This window comes from Neoarius graeffei, chromosome 2, assembly GCF_027579695.1.
Source record: "Neoarius graeffei isolate fNeoGra1 chromosome 2, fNeoGra1.pri, whole genome shotgun sequence".
Taxonomy (NCBI): Eukaryota; Metazoa; Chordata; class Actinopteri; order Siluriformes; family Ariidae; genus Neoarius; species Neoarius graeffei.
The window spans coordinates 1,476,400-1,501,766 of NC_083570.1; the positions used below are offsets into that span (position 1 = coordinate 1,476,400).

General features: G+C 39.7%; 1 protein-coding gene across 1 annotated transcript; it reads left to right on the forward strand.

Moving 5' to 3' along the window:
• The first annotated feature begins 3,128 nt into the window (after positions 1 to 3,128).
• bmf2 (BCL2 modifying factor 2) lies at positions 3,129 to 24,374 on the forward strand. Its single transcript, XM_060913559.1, has 4 exons — positions 3,129 to 3,495; positions 12,169 to 12,405; positions 12,722 to 12,918; positions 20,816 to 24,374. Exons 2-4 carry the CDS (start codon positions 12,183 to 12,185, stop codon positions 20,909 to 20,911), a joined length of 516 nt encoding a protein of 171 aa, XP_060769542.1. The 5' UTR covers positions 3,129 to 3,495; positions 12,169 to 12,182; the 3' UTR covers positions 20,912 to 24,374.
• Positions 24,375 to 25,367: the final 993 nt, after the last annotated feature.

Below are 25,367 nucleotides of genomic sequence, written 5' to 3' on the forward strand. Positions count from 1 at the left end.
CACTTTGGAGACTTTAAAGGGGCCGACTCACCCTTCCCAGAATCCAATTCATTGTTTTTTTTGACATACAGGCCACTGCATATTGAAGCCACATGACCACTACTCTTCTAGCACTGTTCGTGCACACTCATCTAGCTGAATACCAAGCCTTTTCAAGAACATTTTCACTAATAAAATGGAAGACATTGTCATAGAAGAAGACTTGATGTACCGTAGAAGGGACAAATTATCATGAATGAAACACCTATGGTTCTCCAGTCCTACCAATTCGCGACCAACAAAGTCAGGCAAACTCTTACGGTACCTCTAAGTTGTGGAAGATTATCAGCCTCAGCGAATGGTAAGATTGAAGTTTATCTATCTTTATTATACAGCGCATTTGAATACTTGATTCTGATTGGTCAATTATGACATTCTACAGTCTGTTATTTCAGTATAACAAACTGTTGCTCCAAATAACAGTCTGTTGCTATGAACCACCTCATTAGCAGAAACCATAAAGTAATTTTTACATCATTAAAATCATTTTTAAATCAACATTTTGTGCCAAATTATTGATTTTTAGTAAGTAGCCATGTAATAAGCAGGTACCACAAACTAGTCATTATTGTGAAATAAACCCCTTAAGGGTGATTCAAGACGCGGGATGATTCCTGTACCAGCCTGTTGGGGATTATTTCACAACAATAATAACCGGCTCGCTGTACACTATCCCTTACTTAGGCAACTGAATAAGTAAGTATTTCATTATCTTTCCTTCATGACTGTCCAGGAGACAGATTGAGGCCGGTTCTGGTCCATTATAACAGAATGACCATAAACGCAATGGATTGCTGTAAAGAATTTAAAATATAGCTACCTTGACAAAATATATTTAATTTCACATAACAGTTTATGATGTATGGCCTAGTATAGGATGTCGCCGCATTGTTGTGGATTGTTTTTCAAACGCAACACAGTGGAATATCAATGGCATTGAAAATGGCGGCTCACTACTTAGTGCAGAGAATTCTGGGAAGGGTGAGACAGCCCGTTTAAGATGATATCAGTAAGTTTTGCATTGATCTGTACCATATCACCCTGTCATGAATTATTTTCAGCCTGTTGTCTTTTATAATATACAGCGGTGCTTGAAAGTTTGTGAACCCTTCTATATTCCTGCATAAATATGACCTAAAACATCATCAGATTTTCACACAAGTCCTAAAAGTAGATAAAGAGAACCCAGTTAAACAAATGAGACAAAAATATTATACTTGGTCATTTATTTATTGAGGAAAATGATCCAATATTACATGTCTGTGAGTGTCAAAAGTATGTGAACCTCTAGGATTAGCAGTTAATTTGAAGGTGAAATTAGAGTCAGGTGTTTTCAATCAATGGGATTACAATCAGGTGTGAGTGGGCACCCTGTTTTATTTAAAGAACAGGGATCTATCAAAGTCTGATCTTCACAACACATGTTTGTGGAAGTGTATCATGGCATGAACAAAGGAGATTTCTGAGGACCTCAGAAAAAGCGTTGTTGATGCTCATCAGGCTGGAAAAGGTTACAAAACCATCTCTAAAGAGTTTGGACTCCACCAATCCACAGTCAGACAGATTGTGTACAAATGGAGGAAATTCAAGACCATTGTTACCCTCCCCAGGAGTGGTCGACCAACAAAGATCACTCCAAGAGCAAGGCGTGTAATAGTCAGCGAGGTCACAAAGGACCCCAGGGTAACTTCTAAGGAACTGAAGGCCTCTCTCACATTGGCTAATGTTCATGATTCCACCATCAGGAGAACATTCAACAACAATGGTGTGCATGGCAGGGTTGCAAGGAGAAAGCCACTGCTCTCCAAAAAGAACATTGCTGCTCGTCTGCAGTTTGCTAAAGATCATGTGAACAAGCCAGAAGGCTATTGGAAAAATGTTTTGTGGACGGATGAGACCAAAATAGAACTTTTTGGTTTAAATGAGAAGTGTTATGTTTGGAGAAAGAAAAACACTGCATTCCAGCATAAGAACCTTATCCCATCTGTGAAACATGGTGGTGGTAGTATTATGGTTTGGGCCTGTTTTGCTGCATCTGAGCCAGGACGGCTTGCCATCATTGATGGAACAATGAATTCTGAATTATACCAGCGAATTCTAAAGGAAAATGTCAGGACATCTGTCCATGAACTGAATCTCAAGAGAAGGTGGGTCATGCAGCAAGACAACGACCCTAAGCACACAAGTCGTTCTACCAAAGAATGGTTAAAGAAGAATAAAGTGAATGTTTTGGAATGGCCAAGTCAAAGTCCTGACCTTAATCCAATGGAAATGTTGTGGAAGGACCTGAAGCGAGCAGTTCATGTGAGGAAACCCACCAACATCCCAGAGTTGAAGCTGTTCTGTACGGAGGAACGGGCTAAAATTCCTCCAAGCCGGTGTGCAGGACTGATCAAGTTACCGCAAACGTTTAGTTGCAGTTATTGCTGCACAAGGGGGTCACACCAGATACTGAAAGCAAAGGGTCACATACTTTTGCCACTCACAGATATGTAATATTGGATCATTTTCCTCAATAAATAAATAAATGACCAAATATAATATTTTTGTCTCGTTTGTTTAACTGGGTTCTCTTTATCTACTTTTAGGACTTGTGTGAAAACCTGATGATGTTTTCGGTCATATTTATGCAGAAATATAGAAGGGTTCACAAACTTTCAAGCACCACTGTAGAGTATGAGTGAATTTGATGGGAGTCTGAGAGGAATTAAACTCAGGAAAAGGAAGAAATTCAGTTTGAGTGTTATCAGTGGAAAAGTAACCTGTGTGACTCTAACTATAAACAGGATCATTACAATCATGAAGGTTTAAAATATTCTGTACTTCATGCATTATGCACTTGTTGAGTACAGTATTTTATTCCTGTTCAGATATTGAGTTATAATGGTTAGTATCATGAGCAGGACTTCCTTTCATGACTTCATAAACATCCGCCTTCATGCTCCTGACCACGTGTCACTTCTGACCCGGAAGTAGGAAATTTACGAGTAGCATGATCTATCTATCTATCTATCTATCTATCTATCTATCTATCTATCTATCTATCTATCTATCGAAACAAATGAACATAGATATTATACAAACACTTCGTACAGATTATAAGAATAGGAGTATTTACGAGTAGCAGACTTAGCACAGCGTTAAAAGAAAAGAGGCGTGGTCTTGTGTTTGGGAAAAAAAAACAATAAAAAAAAACAGAGCAGCTTCTTTAAAAATATTAGCATACTATGTGACGTTTCCAGTGGGCGGGGCTTCAGCCCAAATCGATTACAGGCAAAACACGAGCTTCTTTTTAAAGAGCTTCTTTACAAACAAGTTGAGCATCAGCGCGGAGGAGCGGAGGAGCGGAGGAGCAGGGCTGAGTGTGAAGTGCACTCGGATTTACATTTCAAAGTGGACATATCAGCCCTGCCTTTATCCATCCGGAGACCTTTCAGAGAAAGCAGAACAGTGGCGGTAAGTCAGCCTTCCTGTCCTGGGAACAGATTTCTGACTTGTTTACATAAAAACCTGTCATGATCATGGAGACTGGGGGGTAAATATTTATGGAGCTTTTTGGAAAGATGATCGATGATTAGTTATGCAAATAAAGCAACATGTCAACGTGTTATATTGCTACTGCTAATAATAATAATAATAACACTAGGTTGTGTTGGATGCACACTCACTGATGAGCGACTGTTTTATGAAATAAATAAATAAATAAATAAATAAATATAATCTGCAGTCTAATCTACAGACAGAGATGAAAGTGAGGATTATGAGAATCTCAGTGGCTCTCACGTGGAGTTTGTACACCAGGAACAGTTTGGTGATTTCCCTGCTCTGTCTCTCTCTCTCTCTCTCTCTCACACACACACACACACACACACACACACACACCTGCTTAGTGTGTAATGAGTGTTACAGATGGCTAGTGTGTAATGAGTGTGTTACAGATGGCTAGTGTGTAACGAGTGTGTTACAGATGGCTAGTGTGTAACGAGTGTGTTACAGATGGCTAGTGTGTAATGAGTGTTACAGATGGCTAGTGTGTAATGAGTGTGTTACAGATGGTTAGTGTGTAACAAGCGTGTTACAGATGGTTAGTGTGTAATGAGCGTGTTACAGATGGTTAGTGTGTAATGAGTGTGTTACAGATGGCTAGTGTGTAACGAGTGTGTTACAGATGGTTAGTGTGTAACAAGTGTGTTGCAGATGGTTAGTGTGTAACAAGCGTGTTACTGATGGTTAGTGTGTAATGAGCATGTTACAGATGGTTAGTGTGTAACGAGTGTGTTACAGATGGTTAGTGTGTAACAAGCGTGTTACTGATGGTTAGTGTGTAATGAGTGTGTTACAGATGGCTAGTGTGTAACGAGTGTGTTACAGATGGCTAGTGTGTAACGAGTGTGTTACAGATGGTTAGTGTGCAACAAGTGTGTTGCAGATGGTTAGTGTGTAACAAGCGTGTTACTGATGGTTAGTGTGTAATGAGCGTGTTACAGATGGTTAGTGTGTAAGGAGTGTGTTACAGATGGCTAGTGTGTAACGAGTGTGTTGCAGATGGTTAGTGTGCAACAAGTGTGTTGCAGATGGTTAGTGTGTAACAAGCGTGTTACTGATGGTTAGTGTGTAATGAGCGTGTTACAGATGGTTAGTGTGTAAGGAGTGTGTTACAGATTAGTGTGTAACGAGTGTGTTACATATGGCTAGTGTGTTAATGAGTGTGTTACAGATGGTTAGTGTGTAATGAGTGTTACAGATGGCTAGTGTGTAACGAGTGTGTTACATATGGCTAGTGTGTAATGAGTGTTACAGATGGCTAGTGTGTAACGAGTGTGTTACAGATGGTTAGTGTGTAACGAGTGTGTTACAGATGGTTAGTGTGTAACGAGTGTTACAGATGGCTAGTGTGTAACGAGTGTGTTACAGATGGCTAGTGTGTAACGAGTGTGTTACAGATGGTTAGTGTGTAACGAGTGTGTTGCAGATGGTTAGTGTGGAACAAGCGTGTTACAGATGGTTAGTGTGTAACGAGCGTGTTACTGATGGTTAGTGTGTAATGAGCGTGTTACAGATGGCTAGTGTGTAACGAGAGTGTTACAGATGGCTAGTGTGTAACGAGTGTGTTACAGATGGCTAGTGTGTAACGAGTGTGTTACATATGGCTAGTGTGTAACGAGTGTGTTACAGATGGCTAGTGTGTAACGAGTGTGTTGCAGATGGTTAGTGTGTAATGAGTGTGTTACAGATGGCTAGTGTGTAACGAGTGTGTTACAGATGGCTAGTGTGTAACGAGTGTGTTACAGATGGCTAGTGTGTAATGAGTGTGTTACAGATGGCTAGTGTGTAACGAGTGTGTTACAGATGGTTAGTGTGTAACGAGTGTGTTACAGATGGCTAGTGTGTAATGAGTGTGTTACAGATGGCTAGTGTGCAACGAGTGTGTTGCAGATGGTTAGTGTGTAACAAGCGTGTTACTGATGGTTAGTGTGTAATGAGCATGTTACAGATGGTTAGTGTGTAACGAGTGTGTTACAGATGGTTAGTGTGTAATGAGTGTGTTACAGATGGCTAGTGTGTAACGAGTGTGTTACATATGGTTAGTGTGCAACAAGTGTGTTGCAGATGGTTAGTGTGTAACAAGCGTGTTACTGATGGTTAGTGTGTAATGAGCGTGTTACAGATGGTTAGTGTGTAATGAGCGTGTTACAGATGGTTAGTGTGTAATGAGCGTGTTACAGATGGCTAGTGTGTAACGAGTGTGTTACAGATGGTTAGTGTGTAACAAGTGTGTTGCAGATGGTTAGTGTGTAACAAGTGTGTTGCAGATGGTTAGTGTGTAACAAGCGTGTTACTGATGGTTAGTGTGTAATGAGCGTGTTACAGATGGTTAGTGTGTAATGAGCGTGTTACACATGGTTAGTGTGTAATGAGCGTGTTACAGATGGCTAGTGTGTAACGAGTGTGTTACAGATGGTTAGTGTGCAACAAGTGTGTTGCAGATGGTTAGTGTGTAACAAGCGTGTTACTGATGGTTAGTGTGTAATGAGCGTGTTACAGATGGTTAGTGTGTAATGAGCGTGTTACAGATGGTTAGTGTGTAATGAGCGTGTTACAGATGGCTAGTGTGTAACGAGTGTGTTACAGATGGTTAGTGTGTAACAAGTGTGTTGCAGATGGTTAGTGTGTAACAAGTGTGTTGCAGATGGTTAGTGTGTAACAAGCGTGTTACTGATGGTTAGTGTGTAATGAGCGTGTTACAGATGGTTAGTGTGTAATGAGCGTGTTACACATGGTTAGTGTGTAATGAGCGTGTTACAGATGGCTAGTGTGTAACGAGTGTGTTACAGATGGTTAGTGTGCAACAAGTGTGTTGCAGATGGTTAGTGTGTAACAAGCGTGTTACTGATGGTTAGTGTGTAATGAGCGTGTTACAGATGGTTAGTGTGTAAGGAGTGTGTTACAGATTAGTGTGTAACGAGTGTGTTACATATGGCTAGTGTGTTAATGAGTGTGTTACAGATGGTTAGTGTGTAATGAGTGTGTTACAGATGGCTAGTGTGTAACGAGTGTGTTACAGATGGCTAGTGTGTAACGAGTGTGTTACAGATGGCTAGTGTGTAACGAGTGTGTTACAGATGGTTAGTGTGTAACGAGTGTGTTACAGATGGTTAGTGTGTAATGAGCGTGTTACAGATGGCTAGTGTGTAATGAGCGTGTTACAGATGGTTAGTGTGTAACAAGCGTGTTACTGATGGTTAGTGTGTAATGAGCGTGTTACAGATGGTTAGTGTGTAAGGAGTGTGTTACAGATTAGTGTGTAACGAGTGTGTTACATATGGCTAGTGTGTTAATGAGTGTGTTACAGATGGCTAGTGTGTAATGAGTGTTACAGATGGCTAGTGTGTAACGAGTGTGTTACAGATGGCTAGTGTGTAATGAGTGTTACAGATGGCTAGTGTGTAACGAGTGTGTTACAGATGGTTAGTGTGTAACGAGTGTTACAGATGGCTAGTGTGTAACGAGTGTGTTACAGATGGTTAGTGTGTAACGAGTGTGTTGCAGATGGTTAGTGTGTAACAAGTGTGTTACTGATGGTTAGTGTGTAATGAGCGTGTTACAGATGGTTAGTGTGTAATGAGCGTGTTACAGATGGTTAGTGTGTAATGAGCGTGTTACAGATGGCTAGTGTGTAACGAGTGTGTTACAGATGGTTAGTGTGTAACAAGTGTGTTGCAGATGGTTAGTGTGTAACAAGCGTGTTACTGATGGTTAGTGTGTAATGAGCGTGTTACAGATGGTTAGTGTGTAATGAGCGTGTTACAGATGGTTAGTGTGTAATGAGCGTGTTACAGATGGCTAGTGTGTAACGAGTGTGTTACAGATGGTTAGTGTGTAACAAGTGTGTTGCAGATGGTTAGTGTGTAACAAGCGTGTTACTGATGGTTAGTGTGTAATGAGCGTGTTACAGATGGTTAGTGTGTAATGAGCGTGTTACAGATGGTTAGTGTGTAACGAGTGTGTTACAGATGTTTAGTGTGTAATGAGCGTGTTACAGATGGCTAGTGTGTAACGAGTGTGTTACAGATGGTTAGTGTGTAACAAGCATGTTACAGATGGCCAGTGTGTAATGAGTGTGTTACAGATGGTTAGTGTGTAACGAGTGTGTTACAGATGGTTAGTGTGTAACGAGTGTGTTACAGATGGCTAGTGTGTAACGAGAGTGTTACAGATGGCTAGTGTGTAACGAGTGTGTTACATATGGCTAGTGTGTAACGAGTGTGTTACATATGGCTAGTGTGTAACGAGTGAGTTACAGATGGCTAGTGTGTAACGAGTGTGTTGCAGATGGTTAGTGTGTAATGAGTGTGTTACAGATGGCTAGTGTGTAACGAGTGTGTTACAGATGGCTAGTGTGTAACAAGTGTGTTACAGATGGTTAGTGTGTAATGAGTGTGTTACAGATGGCTAGTGTGTAACGAGTGTGTTACAGATGGCTAGTGTGTAATGAGTGTTACAGATGGCTAGTGTGTAATGAGTGTGTTACAGATGGTTAGTGTGTAATGAGTGTGTTACAGATGGTTAGTGTGTAATGAGTGTGTTACAGATGGCTAGTGTGTAATGAGTGTGTTACAGATGGCTAGTGTGTAATGAGTGTTACAGATGGCTAGTGTGTAATGAGTGTGTTACAGATGGTTAGTGTGTAATGAGTGTGTTACAGATGGCTAGTGTGTAATGAGTGTGTTACAGATGGTTAGTGTGTAATGAGTGTGTTACAGATGGCTAGTGTGTAATGAGTGTGTTACAGATGGTTAGTGTGTAACGAGTGTTACAGATGGCCAGTGTGTAACGACTGTTACAGATGGCCAGTGTGTAACGAGTGTGTTACAGATGGTTAGTGTGTAATGAGTGTGTTACAGATGGTTAGTGTGTAACGAGTGTGTTACAGATGGTTAGTGTGTAACGAGTGTGTTACAGATGGTTAGTGTGTAACAAGCGTGTTACAGATGGTTAGTGTGTAATGAGCGTGTTACAGATGGCTAGTGTGTAATGAGTGTGTTGCAGATGGTTAGTGTGTAACAAGCGTGTTACAGATGGTTAGTGTGTAATGAGCGTGTTACAGATGGCTAGTGTGTAACGAGTGTGTTACAGATGGCTAGTGTGTAACGAGTGTGTTACAGATGATTCGTGTGTAATGAGTGTGTTACAGCCTGCTCAGTGTGTGGAAATTTGGAGTTCATGTGTTAGTGGTTTCCTGTTTTGAACACGTGGAAATGTGTATTCGTTTGTGTGTGTGTTAGATTCATTAAGTATGTTGGTGTGTAATTATACACCTTTATGAACTGAATCCAGTCAGGTGTATGAGAGCAGGGAAACACTAATGAACCTCATAAATGTGCATGCTGAGGTGTTCATTGTTGAATTGTTCAGAGTTTAGATGTTCAGCATGGAGTTTATCAGTATTTGGTCCGGGGCATTTCAGCACTGTGCTGATGGGTGTTGAAGCAACACGTATTACAGGCATTTAGCAGATGCTGTTATGCGGAGTGATGTACAAGGTTAGGTGCCTTAATCAAGGGCACATCAATCATTCCTGCTGGTCCTGGAAATCAAATCAGTGACCTTTTGGGCCCAAAGCTGCTTCTCTAACCTTTAGGCCATGGCTTCCCTCTAGTGTTGGGCCGACTGGTCTTGCGGCGATTGGTGCGGAGCCGACTGGTGTTGAGGTGATTGGTGTTGAGGTGATTGGTGTGGAGCCCATTGGTGTGGCGCCAACTGGTGTTGAGGTGATTGGAGTTGACCTCTTTGCTGTGGGGGGATTTTGGTGTTGATCTGTTCGATGTTGAGCTGTACAGTGCTTTGCTTTTTTCAGTGTGGAGCTTTTTGCTGTGGAACATTTTGATGTTAATCTGTTCAGTACTGAGCTGCTGGGTGTCAAGTTGTTTACTGTGAAGCTGTACAGTGCTGAAGTATTTGTTGTTGTGTTTGGAGATGTTGAGTCGTTAGTTATGGAGCTGCTCACTGAAGAGATAAGAAAAAAGGGCTAAATGGATCGATATGTCCTCATGTAACTTACTAGTTATTTTTCAGTAGGCTAACATGCATTTATTGTTCTATCCATCCATTATCTGTAGTCGCTTATTCTGTGCAGGGTCGCAGGCAAGCTGGATCCTATCCCAGCTGAGTATGGGTGAAAGGTGGGGTTCACCCTGGACAAGTCGCCAGGTCATCACAGGGCTGACACATAGACACAGACAACCATTCACACTCACATTCACACCTACGGTCAATTTAGAGTCACCAGTTAATCTAACCTGCATGTCTTTGGACTGTGGGGGAAACCGGAGCACCCGGAGGAAACCCACGCGGACACGGGGAGAACATGCAAACTCCGCACAGAAAGGCCCTCGCCGGCCACGGGGCTCGAACCCAGGACCTTCTTGCTGTGAGGCGACAGCGCTAACCACTACACCACCATGCCGCCCGTCCATAATGTTGATTATCAAATTTACAAATAGATAATTAGCATACTCATTTGCATGTTCTTTTTCTGTAATACAGTAGCAGGCTGCATGTGAGTCCAGAAAGTGGTGTTCGTAAACAATAATTTCTGATAAGGATCACAGAATGTCCAGTTTCCATTTCAGACTTTTATGAATAGAGTGGATTTGAATTGGCTGCTTTGTTTTCCTTGAAACGCTGGAACTTTCCCTCATTTGACTGCGATGTGTCTGTAGTTTCGCTGATGTCAGAGCAGTGATGATGAATCTACCAGAACATCAACACAGATGATGATGATGGTGGCAGTTTCACCTGAATGAATCAAACATCACCTTTCATTTCCAGTCAGGTTTTGTTGACTGATTACATCACTGCAGTGAAGAAATTTTCAAATGACATTTTAAAGATAATGTTGTTGTTTTATTGCTATACGTTTAAATATACGTTCTGGGACAACAGGACACAACTGGAACGGCGTGTCAACATGCTAACGTGAGGGGAGAACTGTAGCTCGTTGCCACCAGTTTAACACAAATCTAGATATGTGCATCTCCTAGATACTAGATTTTTTTTTTGGGTGGGGGTCCTGTTCTCATTTGGTTACAGTTTAGCCTAGGTCACAACCGGACGTACGATTTTTTGGCCGTGCGATTTTTGGCGTTTCCCAAATCGCTGCGTTTTTTTTTTGTTCGTGGAGAAAGACGCACGTTGGCTGTAAGTTTGTCTTGCAACCTGAAAAAAACATAAGCGCCCGTAGAGTTTGTTTGACATGACAAAGAACCTCTGCGGCCGGTCTACGGCTCGAAAATCAGCATGTCACACGCATGCCCTCCGTGCGTTTCTTGCGTTTTTTGCACGTAGACCGGCCGTAGGAGCACGTACAGCCGGTTGTGACCGAGGCATTAGTTAACTATCATGTGTAACTAGTTAGGATTAGCCATCTGTCTCGTGAGTCACTTTTTCAAGTAAGCACGCTAATGATAACAGACACACTTTATATGAATTAGTGCTGTTCAGAATTATTGGCACCCTTTATGAAAATCAATATATTAAATATTAAAAATAACACCGCGTGATTTCTTTTTTTTATTTATAACTAGTGCTGTCAAAAATGTCGCGTTATTAACACATTAACTTGACTCAATTTTAACGGCGATAATTTTTTTATCGCGAGATTAACGCTCTGTGACGTGATGTAGGTTTTTCATAAGCTTTTGAAACTGCCAGGAACTTGGAACAGAGACTTTGCTTAGAAAATCGATAGCAGCTAGACTGTAATGCCACGCCCCGCACAGCCAGAGTCCTCCTCCAAAGAACCAGCGCGGGCAGGGCGCGCTAGTAGAGATGGGATTTATGGCTCTTTGATGGGATCCGCATCTTTGTGATCCGTTCTTTGAAAAGAGCCGTTCAAAAGACTGGCTCATTTGGCTCTTTTTAAATATTTATTCAGTTTTAAGAAGACAGCGTCTGAAGAAGCCAGATCCCTCTGAACTGTAAACTCAATGCTATCCCAGAAATCCTTCCTGTAATATGCAAATTTGGCCGCCTCTGATTGGACAGCGCGACGCATCGACAGGCAGAAAGTGTAAAAGTACAAAATGTGTTAAGTGAGCTGAAACAGTAAAGATCAGATTCAGTGCAATATTTATCAACGAACAACTTAAACTTAATATAATAGTGTACTTTATATTATAATCAAGCATGTCAAGCCTACCGTCACTGTGTAACCTATCTCTCTGATTAGAGTTGTAGACTAACTCAAACAGTAGATCATTTCACTCATGGTTTTCGGCTTAGGTTTCACTTTGCAGTGGCTGTGTCAAGACGTGTTATGCTTTGCAATAAAAAAAAAACATTGATACAAAGCAAGCCCATTCACTTTTTTATGCTGATAAGAGAATTACAATGGTTTATGTGACAAAAATGTGCGATTAAATTGCGATTAGTCGCGAGTTAACTATGACTGTCGCGACATTAATCGCGATTAAATATTTTAATCGCTTGACAGCACTAGTTATAACAAATATTCTGATTTTTTTTTTTTTATCAAGGGTGCCAGTAATTTTGGAGGCAGGTCATGTGTTTTTATAAAATCATTTGTGTGTTTAATGTAGCTGTACCCTTTTTTCCTTTCTTGTGCAGGGTGATTTCCGCTGATGGAGGATGACGAGGAGGATACGCCTTTACCGAGTCCAGCCAATCGGATTGAGGTCGCAGACACCAGAAGAGGGAACATGCCGGTGATTCAGACGACACCACGCTTCCGGAACTCGGGCTCCATCTCACACACAATCAGCGCACTCCACCGTTCCCTCCACGGAGCTGTGGGTTTGGGGCTGCTGTCGACGCCGTCAGATGATTCACAAGCGCTTCTTCACAGTAAGCAAACTCGTTAACCAGTTAATGTTAGCAGGTCAGCTTAGCTGTTTAATCCTGTATTATGCTAAGCACTTTGTTTTATTCGCCGTAGAAGTGAAAAGAAAGATTTGTGATTGGCTGATCAGGGTTAAACAAAGGGCGGAGCTTCAGTTATCTTTCACTCAGCGAGAAAATAAGAATAAAAGGAAATAGTCCTGATCGTTTGCAGAGTGAATGATGTCATCCTTTTTTCTAATCCCCAAAATGTTCACTTTGTTGTGAAGTCATGTACATACCGTACGATAAACACCGGAGTGCTGATTTTACCCGTGTACAGATTTAATCTTCTTCCCCGGAGGAGACTCTGGTTTCACCGCTCACGTTCCGTCTGTGTCGGAGGAATCTGGAGAAGAAGAACAGCAGGATGACGAGAAACGGGATGAGCGAGAAGAGGACAGGACGAGTGTTGAAGTGCAGATCGGACGGAAGCTGCGTGAGATCGGAGATCATTTTCAGCAGGAGCACATGCAACTGGTGAGAGAAGCGCAGAGTTTAAAAGCAACCTGAAAAACCGAAATGAACAAAATTCTTTTTGTGTTCATAATCGTGCAGTGACATTTTCCCACCTCTTGTTTCCGACTGCTCGAATGAATTATAACAAATTCTTCACGATCTGAGACATGGTAAGAGCTCAGACCTTTAGTCCATGTTCAAGCCACCATTCCTGACTGTACGTCCACATTTCACAAACCACTCAAATCCTGCTTAACCAAAGCTCCGCCCACTCATATTTTATATATGTATACCATTTAACTCTGAAATACATCCTTGATGCGTGCGTGAGTAATAATTTCATGACGTCTTTAATATGATTTCTGATGCCTGTGTGAGTCCAGAACTTTATTTAGAAGTGAGTTATGTTTGTGAAGTCACAGTCAGGCGCTATGGAATCAATTTTGTGCCAAAATGTTCATACAGCACTTTTGAAATATCAAACAAAAACGACAAATCAAAATACAAAAAAAAAAGTCAATTTTTTTAAGACTGGCAAACAAATTATTCGTGTAATCGTGCAAAATATCAGTCTATTACTCTTCAGAAACCTTTTATTTTTGTTCCGCGTCTTTCTCGGTTTTGTTTGACGTGATTTATTTTGGTTGCGATTCCAGCTTTCTCGTTTGCGCTCCCTGACTTTTTGCTTGCAGTTTTGGCACAAACTTCACGTGTGGGCGGGCTGTCCAGGACTGCATTCCCATTGGGTAACTTGTGTTTGACTGACAGCTACGCTCAGCCATTCCCTACTCGGATTCTGGCGGACTGTTTGACGAGTGACCGATCCATTGACGGTAAACAAGGATGGAGTGGACTTCAGTGGCGACTATGAGATTGTTTACCGTCAATGGATCGGTCACTCGTCAAACAGTCCGCCAGAATCCGAGTAGGAAACGGCTGAGCGTAGCTGTCAGTCAAACACAAGTTAGCCAATGGGAATGCATTCCTGGACAGCCCGCCCACACGTGAAGTTTGTACCAAAACTGCAAGCAAAAAGTCAGGGAGCGCAAACGAGAAAGCTGGAATCGCAACCAAAATAAATTACGCCAAACAAAACCGAGAAAGACGCAGAACAAAAATAAAAGGTTTCTGAAGAGTAATAGACTGATATTTTGCACGATTACACGAATAATTTGTTTGCCAGTCTAAAAAAATTGACTTTTTTTTGTTTTTGTATTTTGATTTGTCGTTTTTGTTTGATATTTCAAAAGTATTGTATGAACATTTTGGCATAAAATTGATTCCATAAGGCGCAGCTCGCTTTAGTTTTAAATCGGGGCGTTTAATCTCGCTGCGTGATGTTCTTTGTCGAGCATTTTAACATGTCCGAACATTTCGTCTGATTTAAGGTGACGGATCGTGGTGTAAAGGTTCGCTAAGAAACCGCCAGTACTGGGGGGGAAAGAAACTAATGATACGATAAAAGAAAAATACTTTCATTTAAAGATTCAGTATATCAAATAAGCTACTGTATGTTCAATCATAATTTATATCTGATAGCCCTGTTATTTATTTTACAACTGGAAAATTAACTCTGCCTAATTTGCCCTTTATTATTATTATTATCCAGTAGATATAAGATCAGGTTCATGTTATGGTTGCTGGAAACACTAAAGTTGTGAAAAGAGAGAGAGAGATAGAGAGAGAGCGCCCAAGCCCAAGTGTGTGTGTGTGTGTGTGTTGTGTTGTGTTTTATACCGCCGGCTAAATTTAGAACCGAGTCACCCATGGCCTCAGCAGCCACATGACCGCTGTAAACTCACCGCTATTGGCTGATTGCTGTCGATGATGTCACTCTGTGTGCATGTGACCAGGAAGCGCCTCTGAAGCTCAAAGTAAAATGATGATGATGATTCTAATCACACATTAGTTATTAATATTGCTTAGAGTGACGCAGTTGAATCTATTAAACGTTGAAATTATTTCTAGTGGTGTAAAAATGTTGTTTTTTGACACAGGCACTCACTCAGGTTGTTGCCTGAAAAGTGTGTGTGTGCGTGCATGCCGTGACATGGCTTATGCAACACCCTGCAACACTTGGCCCCTCCTCTCGCTGGAACACACGCCCCAACTCAACTCTGCTCTCAAAAACCCTCCATGACCCTGCACCTGATTGGACAGGTTTAAACCGTATGCCCCGCCCCCAGCCCCGATTGGAGAGGAGAAAGAAAAAAAAAAACAGAGAGGGTTTATGAGGGGAAAAAAAGTGCAGCAGCAGCAGCAGCAGCACGATCTCCTGTTAGTTCCTCAGAGACGCCCATAAACCAGTTCATTATTTTAATTAATGATGCCTTGATTAACCCTTTGATGCAAAACATACGGTATGCACACCCCTTCTAACGCACAACACGGGTCAAAAATGACCCGCATTCATTTTCCAGGTTATTTCATTTATTTTATGATTGAATATTCCAAGTATTCTTTAAAGATCTTGTTTTTAATTACCACAAATCATTAATTAAATTTTTTCTTTCCTACTTTATGAACAAAAATACTTTTTCTATTACGACACATGTATGGAATCAATTTTGCGCCAAAATGTTCATACAATACTTTTGAAATATCAAACAAAAATAACAAATAAAAATAAAAAAAGTCAATTTTTTTAGACTGGCAAACAAATTATTCGTGTAATCGTGCAAAATATCAGTCTATTACTCTTCAGAAACCTTTTATTTTTGTTCCGCGTCTTTCTCAGCTTTGTTTGGCGTAATTTATTCTGGTTGCGATTCCAGCTTTCTTGTTTGCGCTCCCTGACTTTTTGCTTGCAGTTTTGGTACAAACTTCACGTGTGGGCGGGCTGTCCAGGAATGCATTCCCATTGGCTAACTTGTGTTTGACTGACAGCTACGCTCAGCCGTTTCCTACTCGGATTCTGGCGGACTGTTTGATGAGTGACCGATCCATTGACGGTAAACAATATCATAGTCGCCACTGAAGTCCACTCGATCCTTGTTTACCGTCAATGGATAGGTCACTCGTCAAACAGTCCGCCAGAATCCGAGTAGGGAATGGCTGAGCGTAGCTGTCAGCAGCTGTACCAAAACTGCAAGCAGAAAGTCAGGGAGTGCAAACGAGAAAGCTGGAATCGCAACCAAAATAAATTACGCCGAACAAAACCGAGAAAGACGCAGAACAAAAAGAAAACGTTTCTGAAGAGTAATAGACTGATATTTTGCACGATTACACGAATAATTTGTTTGCCAGTCTAAAAAAATTGACTTTTTTTTTTGTATTTTGATTTGTCGTTTTTGTTTGATATTTCAAAAGTATTGTATGAGCATTTTGGCACAAAATTGATTCCATACACATGGGTCATCCAAATGTGATTTAAAATTAAATGTCTTAATACTATAATAATAATTTGTTTCAAGTAATTACTTTAGCAGTGAATGGGGCCAGTTATTTATTTATTAACTATGTCATTAGCTAAGCCAACTACAATAAAATTAGCTAACTAAAGTAGAATATGTCGACAGCTCGGTAGCTAATAGTAATTACTTGTAACTTTCTGACGAGTAATCGACTCACTCTCAAGGGAACCTAAACATCATCGATTTTTTTCTAAGGTAACGTTAGAACAATTGAAAAACATTACTTGCATGTATGAGATGGGCAAAGGGCGCCGTGCTGAGCTGTGAAATGTCTGACACAAGCACAATTCACAGTTCCCACCAAACGCTGGAGTAAATCAGGGATGAGAGTTTTCCGCTTTTCGGCGGATTTCCGCTTTTTCTGAGCGAAAATCGATATTATGCCAAATCCGTCGAGATGTTTTTTTCATTGACGGGGGTTGGGGTATGTTCCTTCGTGATACTCAAGCGTACGACGATGTTACATGTTTACATTTTCGCCATCTTTAGTCTGGCGGTAGAATACGTGTTTTCTACAATGTAATTGGCCAAAACATCGCTGGCGAGAGCATGATAGCCAATCATAACAGTTCTTACAAAAGTACCCGCGTCTGTTCTATTTTATCGAAACTTGCACATGTTCATCGTCGCTGCGCTTCAAAAATACGTTTCTCTTTCGTATCGGCTTTTTTACTCAAAACGCCGAATACAATTGACAAGCGAGACGAAGCGAAGGTACGTGAAATCGATGCTGGTATAAAAAACAGAGAGACAAGCTGACAAGCTCTTGTCTTTGGCCAAAAAGCTGAAGAAGTCGTCGAAATGATTAAATGAAAATGAGAAGTGACTGTGAACTATAAATAATTGTATAAAGTGTACATCGACATTATCCCATAAACTCAGCATTCGTTTGATTTAATACATTGAACATGTATATGATGGTCAGTAAATCTGAATTAATGCTGACAGTTTTGAAAAGACTTTGAAATCATATGCAACTAATGAGGACATAGGGTGACTGACCTTTTCTCCCTAAGAAATTTTATTTAATATATGAACATTTTGATAATTAATAGAACTTACGTTTAATGTGAATTTAGTTTATTTTTGTTGATCATGAATTATAACCATACCCTTGAATGTAGAATGTGATTTTATTTTGAATTCAAACAATACTATTGATTTGAAATTTATTTTCATGTAAATATATAAAAAAGACAACAGATATTTTTTATCTACTACAGCTCAGATTGCAGGAAAAGTGGTTTGTAAGGCCTTATTTTTCAAAATTTCCTGGAGAGGTGTCCCTCCCAGACCCCCGGCTTCGGGCGCCATCTTGTTTTCTGCTTTTTTGCTGACCACCCACTCTCATCCCTGGTAAATGCATGCGGGTCGGTTCTGACCCCATACATGTCAACCTTTGGTCAATCAAACCTGTATAACCAACCTCCAAAATCCGTATTTCCCTTATAAAATCTGTACAAGATGCAAATTAAAATAATTTACCTAAAATTTGAATGATAATTAACAATGATGTATCCAAGTTACTTTTTATTCAATATTAATAACAATAAACCTTCAGAATGAATACAAAGCTCCAATGTTCGACAAAAACGCAAAATGTCACTCTAATGTTCTGAATTGTACTCCATGACAGCTTTTTTAGCGCTCTGCACCAATACCTCACGAGGCTGCACGTCACAGCAAGTGTCTAGCTGTGTTGATCTTGCCGAAGTGCCCATTCAGAATCTTTTCAGTCACTAGTGAAAGTCGTTCAGGTGGAAATACGCGTTTCAAACAAAATGTTACTTCCCGGTTGGCGGGATTCTCGCAATGTGGCGTGCGCATGATCAAAAGTGGAACGAAGTCTCGCTACCACAAGATAACGCGCGATTTCATAAGACTCTTTACTGGCTGTGTGTAGTGTACAGTACGTTTGTAAATGTTATGCGCTCTTTTATCATCGTGGGAATTGATTATAGCTCGAAATAAATATTGAAGTTTTTTTTAAAGAATCCGTATAACTTTATTTGTACGCCCGTATACTACGTTTATTGGATCAAATCCGTATAAAATACAGACATTCCGTATAGGTTGACATGTACGTGACCCATGTGTGTAAACTTGATGTAGAATTACAAAAGCTGTGCTTGTTCATAACTTAAGAAAGGAAAAATAAAAACGATGATTTGTGCCAAACAGAAACAAGATATTGACTGCATATTTGGAAAAGTAAATGGCAAAATGAATTTATTTCAAAAGTAGATCATAGAAACACTCAGCCGTACATGAAATAACCTGGAAAATGAACGCAGGTCGTTTTTGACCCATTAGAAGGGTAGTGATACAAAAAGGGTTTTTATTCAAAAAGTAAGAAAGGAAAAAATAAAATAAGGATGTATGATGATCAAAAACAAGTTAATTGAGGAATACCTTGAATACTGAATGATGGAATTAATTTATTGCAAAGATATAGAAGATAAAAACTCAGCCGGGTCACTTTGCATCAAAGGGTTAAACACAGACATACTGCTGAGCCACTGTTATTCATTTACATAGAAATAATTTATTTAAATAAGCAATAGAGTAAATAAATCCAGAAATGAACGATTGGTTAATTAAATGATCAGTTAACAGGGACTCGTTCTAAAATGCAAATCTGATTATTAATTAATAATTAATGCTTAACGAATGGTTGAATAACGACATAACCAGAAAGTGATAAACATTTATATTAAATTTTTAACATCTTCAATTTGTTCTGCGATCATAACTCATGAAACATCGTAATGATTCGTATCAGATGGAAAAACATCTTAATTTTAATTATATGCTGATGTCATTGATGACATACAGTGGTGCTTGAAAATTTGTGAACCCTTTAGAATTTTCTATATTTCTGCATAAATATGACCTAAAACATCATCAGAGTTTCACACAAGTCCTAAAAGTAGATAAAGAGAACCCAGTTAAACAAATGAGACAACAATATTATACTTGGTCATTTATTTATTGAGGAAAATGATCCAGTATTACATATCTGTGAGTGGCAAAAGTATGTGAACCTTTGCTTTCAGTATCTGGTGTGACCCCCTTGTGCAGCAATAACTGCAACTAAACGTTTGCGGTAACTGTTGATCAGTCCTGCACACCGGCTTGGAGGAATTTTAGCCTGTTCCTCCGTACAGAACAGCTTCAACTCTGGGATGTTGGTGGGTTTCCTCACATGAACTGCTCGCTTCAGGTCCTTCCACAACATTTCCATTGGATTAAGGTCAGGACTTTGACTTGGCCATTCCAAAACATTAACTTTATTCTTCTTTAACCATTCTTTGGTAGAACGACTTGTGTGCTTAGGGTCGTTGTCTTGCTGCATGACCCACCTTCTCTTGAGATTCAGTTCATGGACAGATGTTCTGACATTTTCCTTTAGAATTCGCTGGTATAATTCAGAATTCATTGTTCCATCAATGATGGCAAGCCGTTCTGGCCCAGATGCAGCAAAACAGGCCCAAACCATGATACTACCACCACCATGTTTCACAGATGGGATAAGGTTCTTATGCTGGAATGCAGTGTTTTCCTTTCTCCAAACATAACGCTTCTCATTTAAAACAAAAAGTTCTATTTTTGTCTCATCCGTCTACAAAACATTTTTCCAATAGCCTTCTGGCTTGTCCATGTGATCTTTAGCAAACTGTAGATGAGCAGCAATGTTCTTTTTGGAGAGCAGTGGCTTTCTCCTTGCAACCCTGCCATGCACACCATTGTTGTTCAGTGTTCTCCTGATGGTGGACTCATGAACATTAACATTAGCCAATGTGAGAGAGGCCTTCAGTTGCTTAGAAGTTACCCTGGGGTCCTTTGTGACCTCGCCGACTATTACACGCCTTGCTCTTGGAGTGATCTTTGTTGGTTGACCACTCCTGGGGAGGATAACAATGGTCTTGAATTTCCTCCATTTGTACACAATCTGTCTGACTGTGGATTGGTGGAGTCCAAACTCTTTAGAGATGGTTTTGTAACCTTTTCCAGCCTGATGAGCATCAACAACGCTTTTTCTGAGGTCCTCAGAAATCTCCTTTGTTCGTGCCATGATACACTTCCACAAACATGTGTTGTGAAGATCAGACTTTGATAGATCCCTGTTCTTTAAATAAAACAGGGTGCCCACTCACACCTGATTGTCATCCCATTGATTGAAAACACCTGACTCTAATTTCACCTTCAAATTAACTGCTAATCCTAGAGGTTCACATACTTTTGCCACTCACAGAGATGTAACATTGGATCATTTTTCTCAATAAATAAATGACCAAGTATAATATTTTTGTCTCATTTGTTTAACTGGGTTCTCTTTATCTACTTTTAGGACTTGTGTGAAAATCTGATGATGTTTTAGGTCATATTTATGCAGAAATATAGAAAATTCTAAAGGGTTCACAAACTTTCAAGCACCACTGTAATTGACATGATTTTATCAAAAATGGATGAAAGCTTAAATGTCCGTTTTCTTTCCTCTGCAGTTCCTGCAGTATCGGAGAAACCGGCAGCCGATTTGGTGGCGTTTAGCAACGACGCTTTACGACTTCCTGTTTCCGAGGGAGCTCATCGGACACTGAGGAGGTCAAAGGTGAAGGAGTCGTCCGTCTCTGGGTCCTAGTGTCTGCCCTCGGGTTACCTGTGCCCTTAAACAGGCCTTTTGAGGTGAACTTGGAAAACAGATCGATAGTGAGAACGAGTGCGAGTCGCCGCTGGATGGAGACGGCGTCCTCGCTACTGCTCACAAAGAAGCCATCTTTAAAACCGAGCTAGTTTTTTGAGTTTTTTTTTTTCTTACTTTAATTCTGCCTATTAGTCTGTGAATGCCTTACAGTGGATTGAGTTAAGAAGCAAAAAAAGGTGCTTCAGAGATCGAAGGACTTCAGGAAAGTTCCAGAAATTAGAAAACGTGAAGGAGCAGCCTCAAAAAACTTAACTCAACATCTTACTGGTTAAAATTGCTTTAAAAAAAAAAAAAACTGTCATGTCTTTGAGACAGTTTTTCACTTTTTTTTTTTTTTTTGAACAGTTTAGTTTTTTTATTTTTAATTTTTTTATTGGGAATAAAACATCAAATGCACGTCTGTCGCCTTAAAATCCATTTTTAACATCTGAGCCTTTAACCTGAGCCTTTTTAAGATCCTCAGGGCCGAGAGACATTTTCACTACCGTAATTATTCTGAAGGTTTATTCTCGCTTTACTGAGACGTTTTTGACTCTGAACTTTTTCTCAGTCTGACCGGGATGATTTTTAAACGCGACTTTTATCACTGACTGAATTTTTTCATTTGTGAAATATCATGAACTACATCCATTTTTAAATGAGAAAACCTTAAGTTTATTGGACATTTAAACCTGAAATTAAAAGCTGAAATAGTGAGCGATAATTTATTTTGTAAATCACTTAAAAAAATTTTTTAAACTTTTTAGCCAAAACCAAATAAGACGAATTCAGTGGCTTGAAACTTAATATTTTTTACAGTCAGGTTTAAAAGTACAATTTTACTACAAAAAAAAGTTTTTACTTCATTTTTATAATAAAGTTTATTAGAAAAAAATTATTAAAAAATGAACAGAATTTTTTTTTTCTATAAAGCTGAAATTCTCCATTTTTTCCCCTCAAAAAAGTCAGACTTTAAATCCTGTCATTATTATAAAATTGGAGCCAATTCAGTGCTGTAAGCCGATTTTCATTTCCTAATATTTCCGACAGTTCTGATGAGAAATGCCGTCACAGTTTGAGGAGCTTGCGTTTATACATTTGTGTGGAAAAACGAGGAATTTTCAAACGGGTGGAAAAAACCGTCCATAGTTTTTTTTTATTTTTTAAATCAAAAGATTTTTTAAAATCAAATGAAATACAGTATAAAATACAGGCATACAAAGAAGACAAAATGCACTAATTTGCATAAAGATTTTTCTGAAGCCATTAATTAATGAATAATGGTGCATTAAAAAAAAAAATTCTCTTCCCAAAACTTTATAAAGGTCCTTATTTATCAAAGCTGCAATGATTAACACATTTTTACTCAGATTTTTTATAAGCTCTAAGGTTTTTTTTCCTTTTTTTAAATGTTCTGCTGAGAACATTTTTTTTTTCTTATACGAGGGGAAAAAACCCAAATTTCCTCATCCGAGTCCCTAAAACACTGTGAGCTCTTCAATTCTAATCGAATCGAGCTAACTTTCAACACTTTGGCTACATACCTTAGCTTATTCTTTTTAATTAATAAAACATTTACAGGTTAACACTTAGACTTCTATTTTAAGTTGAATAAATAAGGACCGGTATGTTTATTTATTTGTATATTTATTTCTTTTTTAAAAACTCTGACCAAATAAGTGGTCAGTTGGGACCGAAACCTTTTTTTTCCCCCCTGTAAGATTTATTCAGCGTCCAATGAGAAGGCCTGATTTTTGTCACATGACCAGCTCATACATTGGACTTGATTTTTTTTTTTTAAAAAGAACAGTCGTTTTTATTAAAAGTGATGCGTGTTGGTATAAGTGGAATCGGTAAATCATAACGATAATAATAATGAATAGTATTATTTATTTTTGTCGTATGAGTTTGTAAAATAAAAGGGATATTCACATGAATATACAGTTTATCGATTTATTCATAATTCTAACAAAAAAAGAAAAATTGCTTATATTAAATCTCTAAATGCTTTATTTAAGAGTGATAGGTCATGAAGTGAACAAAAGTTTTATATGATGGGTATGTGGCGATAAAACAATACTACGATACATCGCAATATCACTCACTCACACACAGCTTTACTGACGCGTTATACTGGCGAATATAACATACGGTAGACGAAGGTGTGATCGCAAGCATGTCACATCTTTATCAAAAGAAAACGCTGGAATATTGCGATGATCTCATGAACCGTTAAAAAGGGACAAGATGACGATGTATCGGGACAAGCCTCGTACCGAGTTTCTGTTTCACCTTCTTCCTTGAATAAGTTCAGCGTCACAGACTGTTTTTATATTTTAGTTATTAAACAAGACAATCCTTTAATTTGTCTTATATATTATATAGAAAATGCCGAGGTCCAGATATGGAGCTGAAATCTTTCTGAATGAACTCCTAACTTGATGTAAAACTATTTATAGATTGTGAACACACTGAATTTTTGTTTCCTCTCGGACTTTTGTACGCACTGTTACGCTGCATTGCTGTTGTTTTTATCTTTGATGTTGTTTCACTTATCAATCACTTTTCTCAGACAATCAGAATCCGAAACGTGCCTTAGGGCCGAACACACACCAGCTCCGTCGCCAACCTCCAGATGTTCAGAGTCGGCTTTAAACACGAGCGCCTGATCAAACCCCCCCCCCGTCCAATCATGACACACACGACTCGTTCATGTTTTAACTTGACACTCGACATGTGCCAATATTAGCCTCTATTTTTATATCACAATTCTTGCCTAACATTGTCTCACACTTTATAATACTTTCGAAATATCAAATTTTTTTTTTTTGTGAATTATGAGATTGCCTTCCTTTATTAAAGACAGTACTGTCCCTTGTTATGCTCTTGCCACTCCGTGTTTCCTACCTAGGGAGCGTCCTTCAGACTGTTTTTAGCGTCAGTGATCTTTCCTCAGTCGGTTACGCAAGCGATGAGCACAATTATAAAAAACTGGACCGAGCGCCAAACAGCAGGATGGACTTTGAAAACTAAAAACGGAGAGATTATGGAAACGAAGCCTGACAGATTGTCACTATTTTAAGGCAGAAGATTTGGGGAAGCATTTAGCCGACACGTCGCTTTCACTCCCTGGCAGGAATTTAGCTTTTTTTGCTTGAAACTCTGGCTGTATTTTGACATTTTAATGCCCTTTCAAGTGCACTCTTTCAACCAAGTCATTGCTGTATGAAACCTGTTTTTATTTTCTTCTTAAAACGTGTTCATCTGATGTTATAAAGGGATTATTATTATTATTATTATTATTATTTGTAGAACAAATGATTACAGTTCTTATGGTTATTTATACGTGGATGTGTTTTTTTTTAATAGATTAAAATGCTCATCATACCACAAATGCTGTTAATCTTTTTTTTTTCTATAAAACTCATTAAAGATATCAATGAAAAATTGTGTTCCGAGTTTACATCTTTTTAAAACAAACAAACAAAAAACCCTTACATGGTAAAGAAGGCAACTGGACTTGCTTGAAATCCTTGAAGACGTTTCAGCTCTTATCTCAAAGGCTTCTTCAGTTCTGATATCCCTTTTCCACCAAATCAGTTCCAGGGTTGGTTCGGGGCCAGTGCTGCTGCTGGTTCACAACTCGTTCAATTTGCGAGCCAGCTGAGAACCAGTTTGCTTTTCCATAGCTCGGGGTGCTAAGGGGAGCCATGTCATTACCCCCCCCGCTGACGTAAGCGGTTCTTTCCTCTGGCCCAGCAGAGAGTTGGTGCTAGCCTGGAACCGGTTTTTCTGGCCCTAGAGCCAGTTCTTTGTCAGTGGAAACAGAAAACCCGGTTCCAAACTAAGCACTGGCCCCCGAACCAGCCCTGGAACTGCTTTGGTGGAAAAGGGGCATGTATGACTAGTGTGGAGTTCCAGGTATTTATCCTCGAGTGGACCAAAAACAACCAGAAGGAGAGTCGTTGAGGTCACCTGGGTCGTTGACCCTCTCAGCCATCCTGTAGGTGTTGGGGTCACTGGGGGCCGGGTGTGAACGGTGTTCGCAGCCTAGAGGGTCGTTAGGGTGATCTGTGGGTCGTTGGCTCTCTCGGTCATCATGTGAATCGTTGAAGTCAGCTGAGTCTGAGGGCCTCTGCATGCTCTTGCGACAAGGCTTTCGCAGATAGCTTTTCGCAGACAGTTGTAATTTATCATTGAGCGGGGAGTAATAGGCGTGTGCGATGTTATTCACTGCCACAACGCAAGGGAGCGCGAAGTCGCGAAATCGCTAGGAGTAGTTGGTGGGTGTGATTAGTGGAGTGTTTATCCTCCGGTTACTTATAATGACTAGAACTGGAGTCGTATAGATGTACGTACTTCCTCACTTCCTC

What these genes read in the sequence shown, in the direction of transcription:
- bmf2 (XM_060913559.1), top strand. Translation starts at nt 12,183, where the DNA reads ATGGAGGATGACGAGGAGGATACGCCTTTACCGAGTCCAGCCAATCGG. An exon ending in TTCACAAGCGCTTCTTCACA is followed by an intron (nt 12,406 to 12,721) that starts GTAAGCAAACTC and finishes ACCCGTGTACAG; the next exon opens with ATTTAATCTTCTTCCCCGGA. An exon ending in AGCAGGAGCACATGCAACTG is followed by an intron (nt 12,919 to 20,815) that starts GTGAGAGAAGCG and finishes TTTCCTCTGCAG; the next exon opens with TTCCTGCAGTATCGGAGAAA.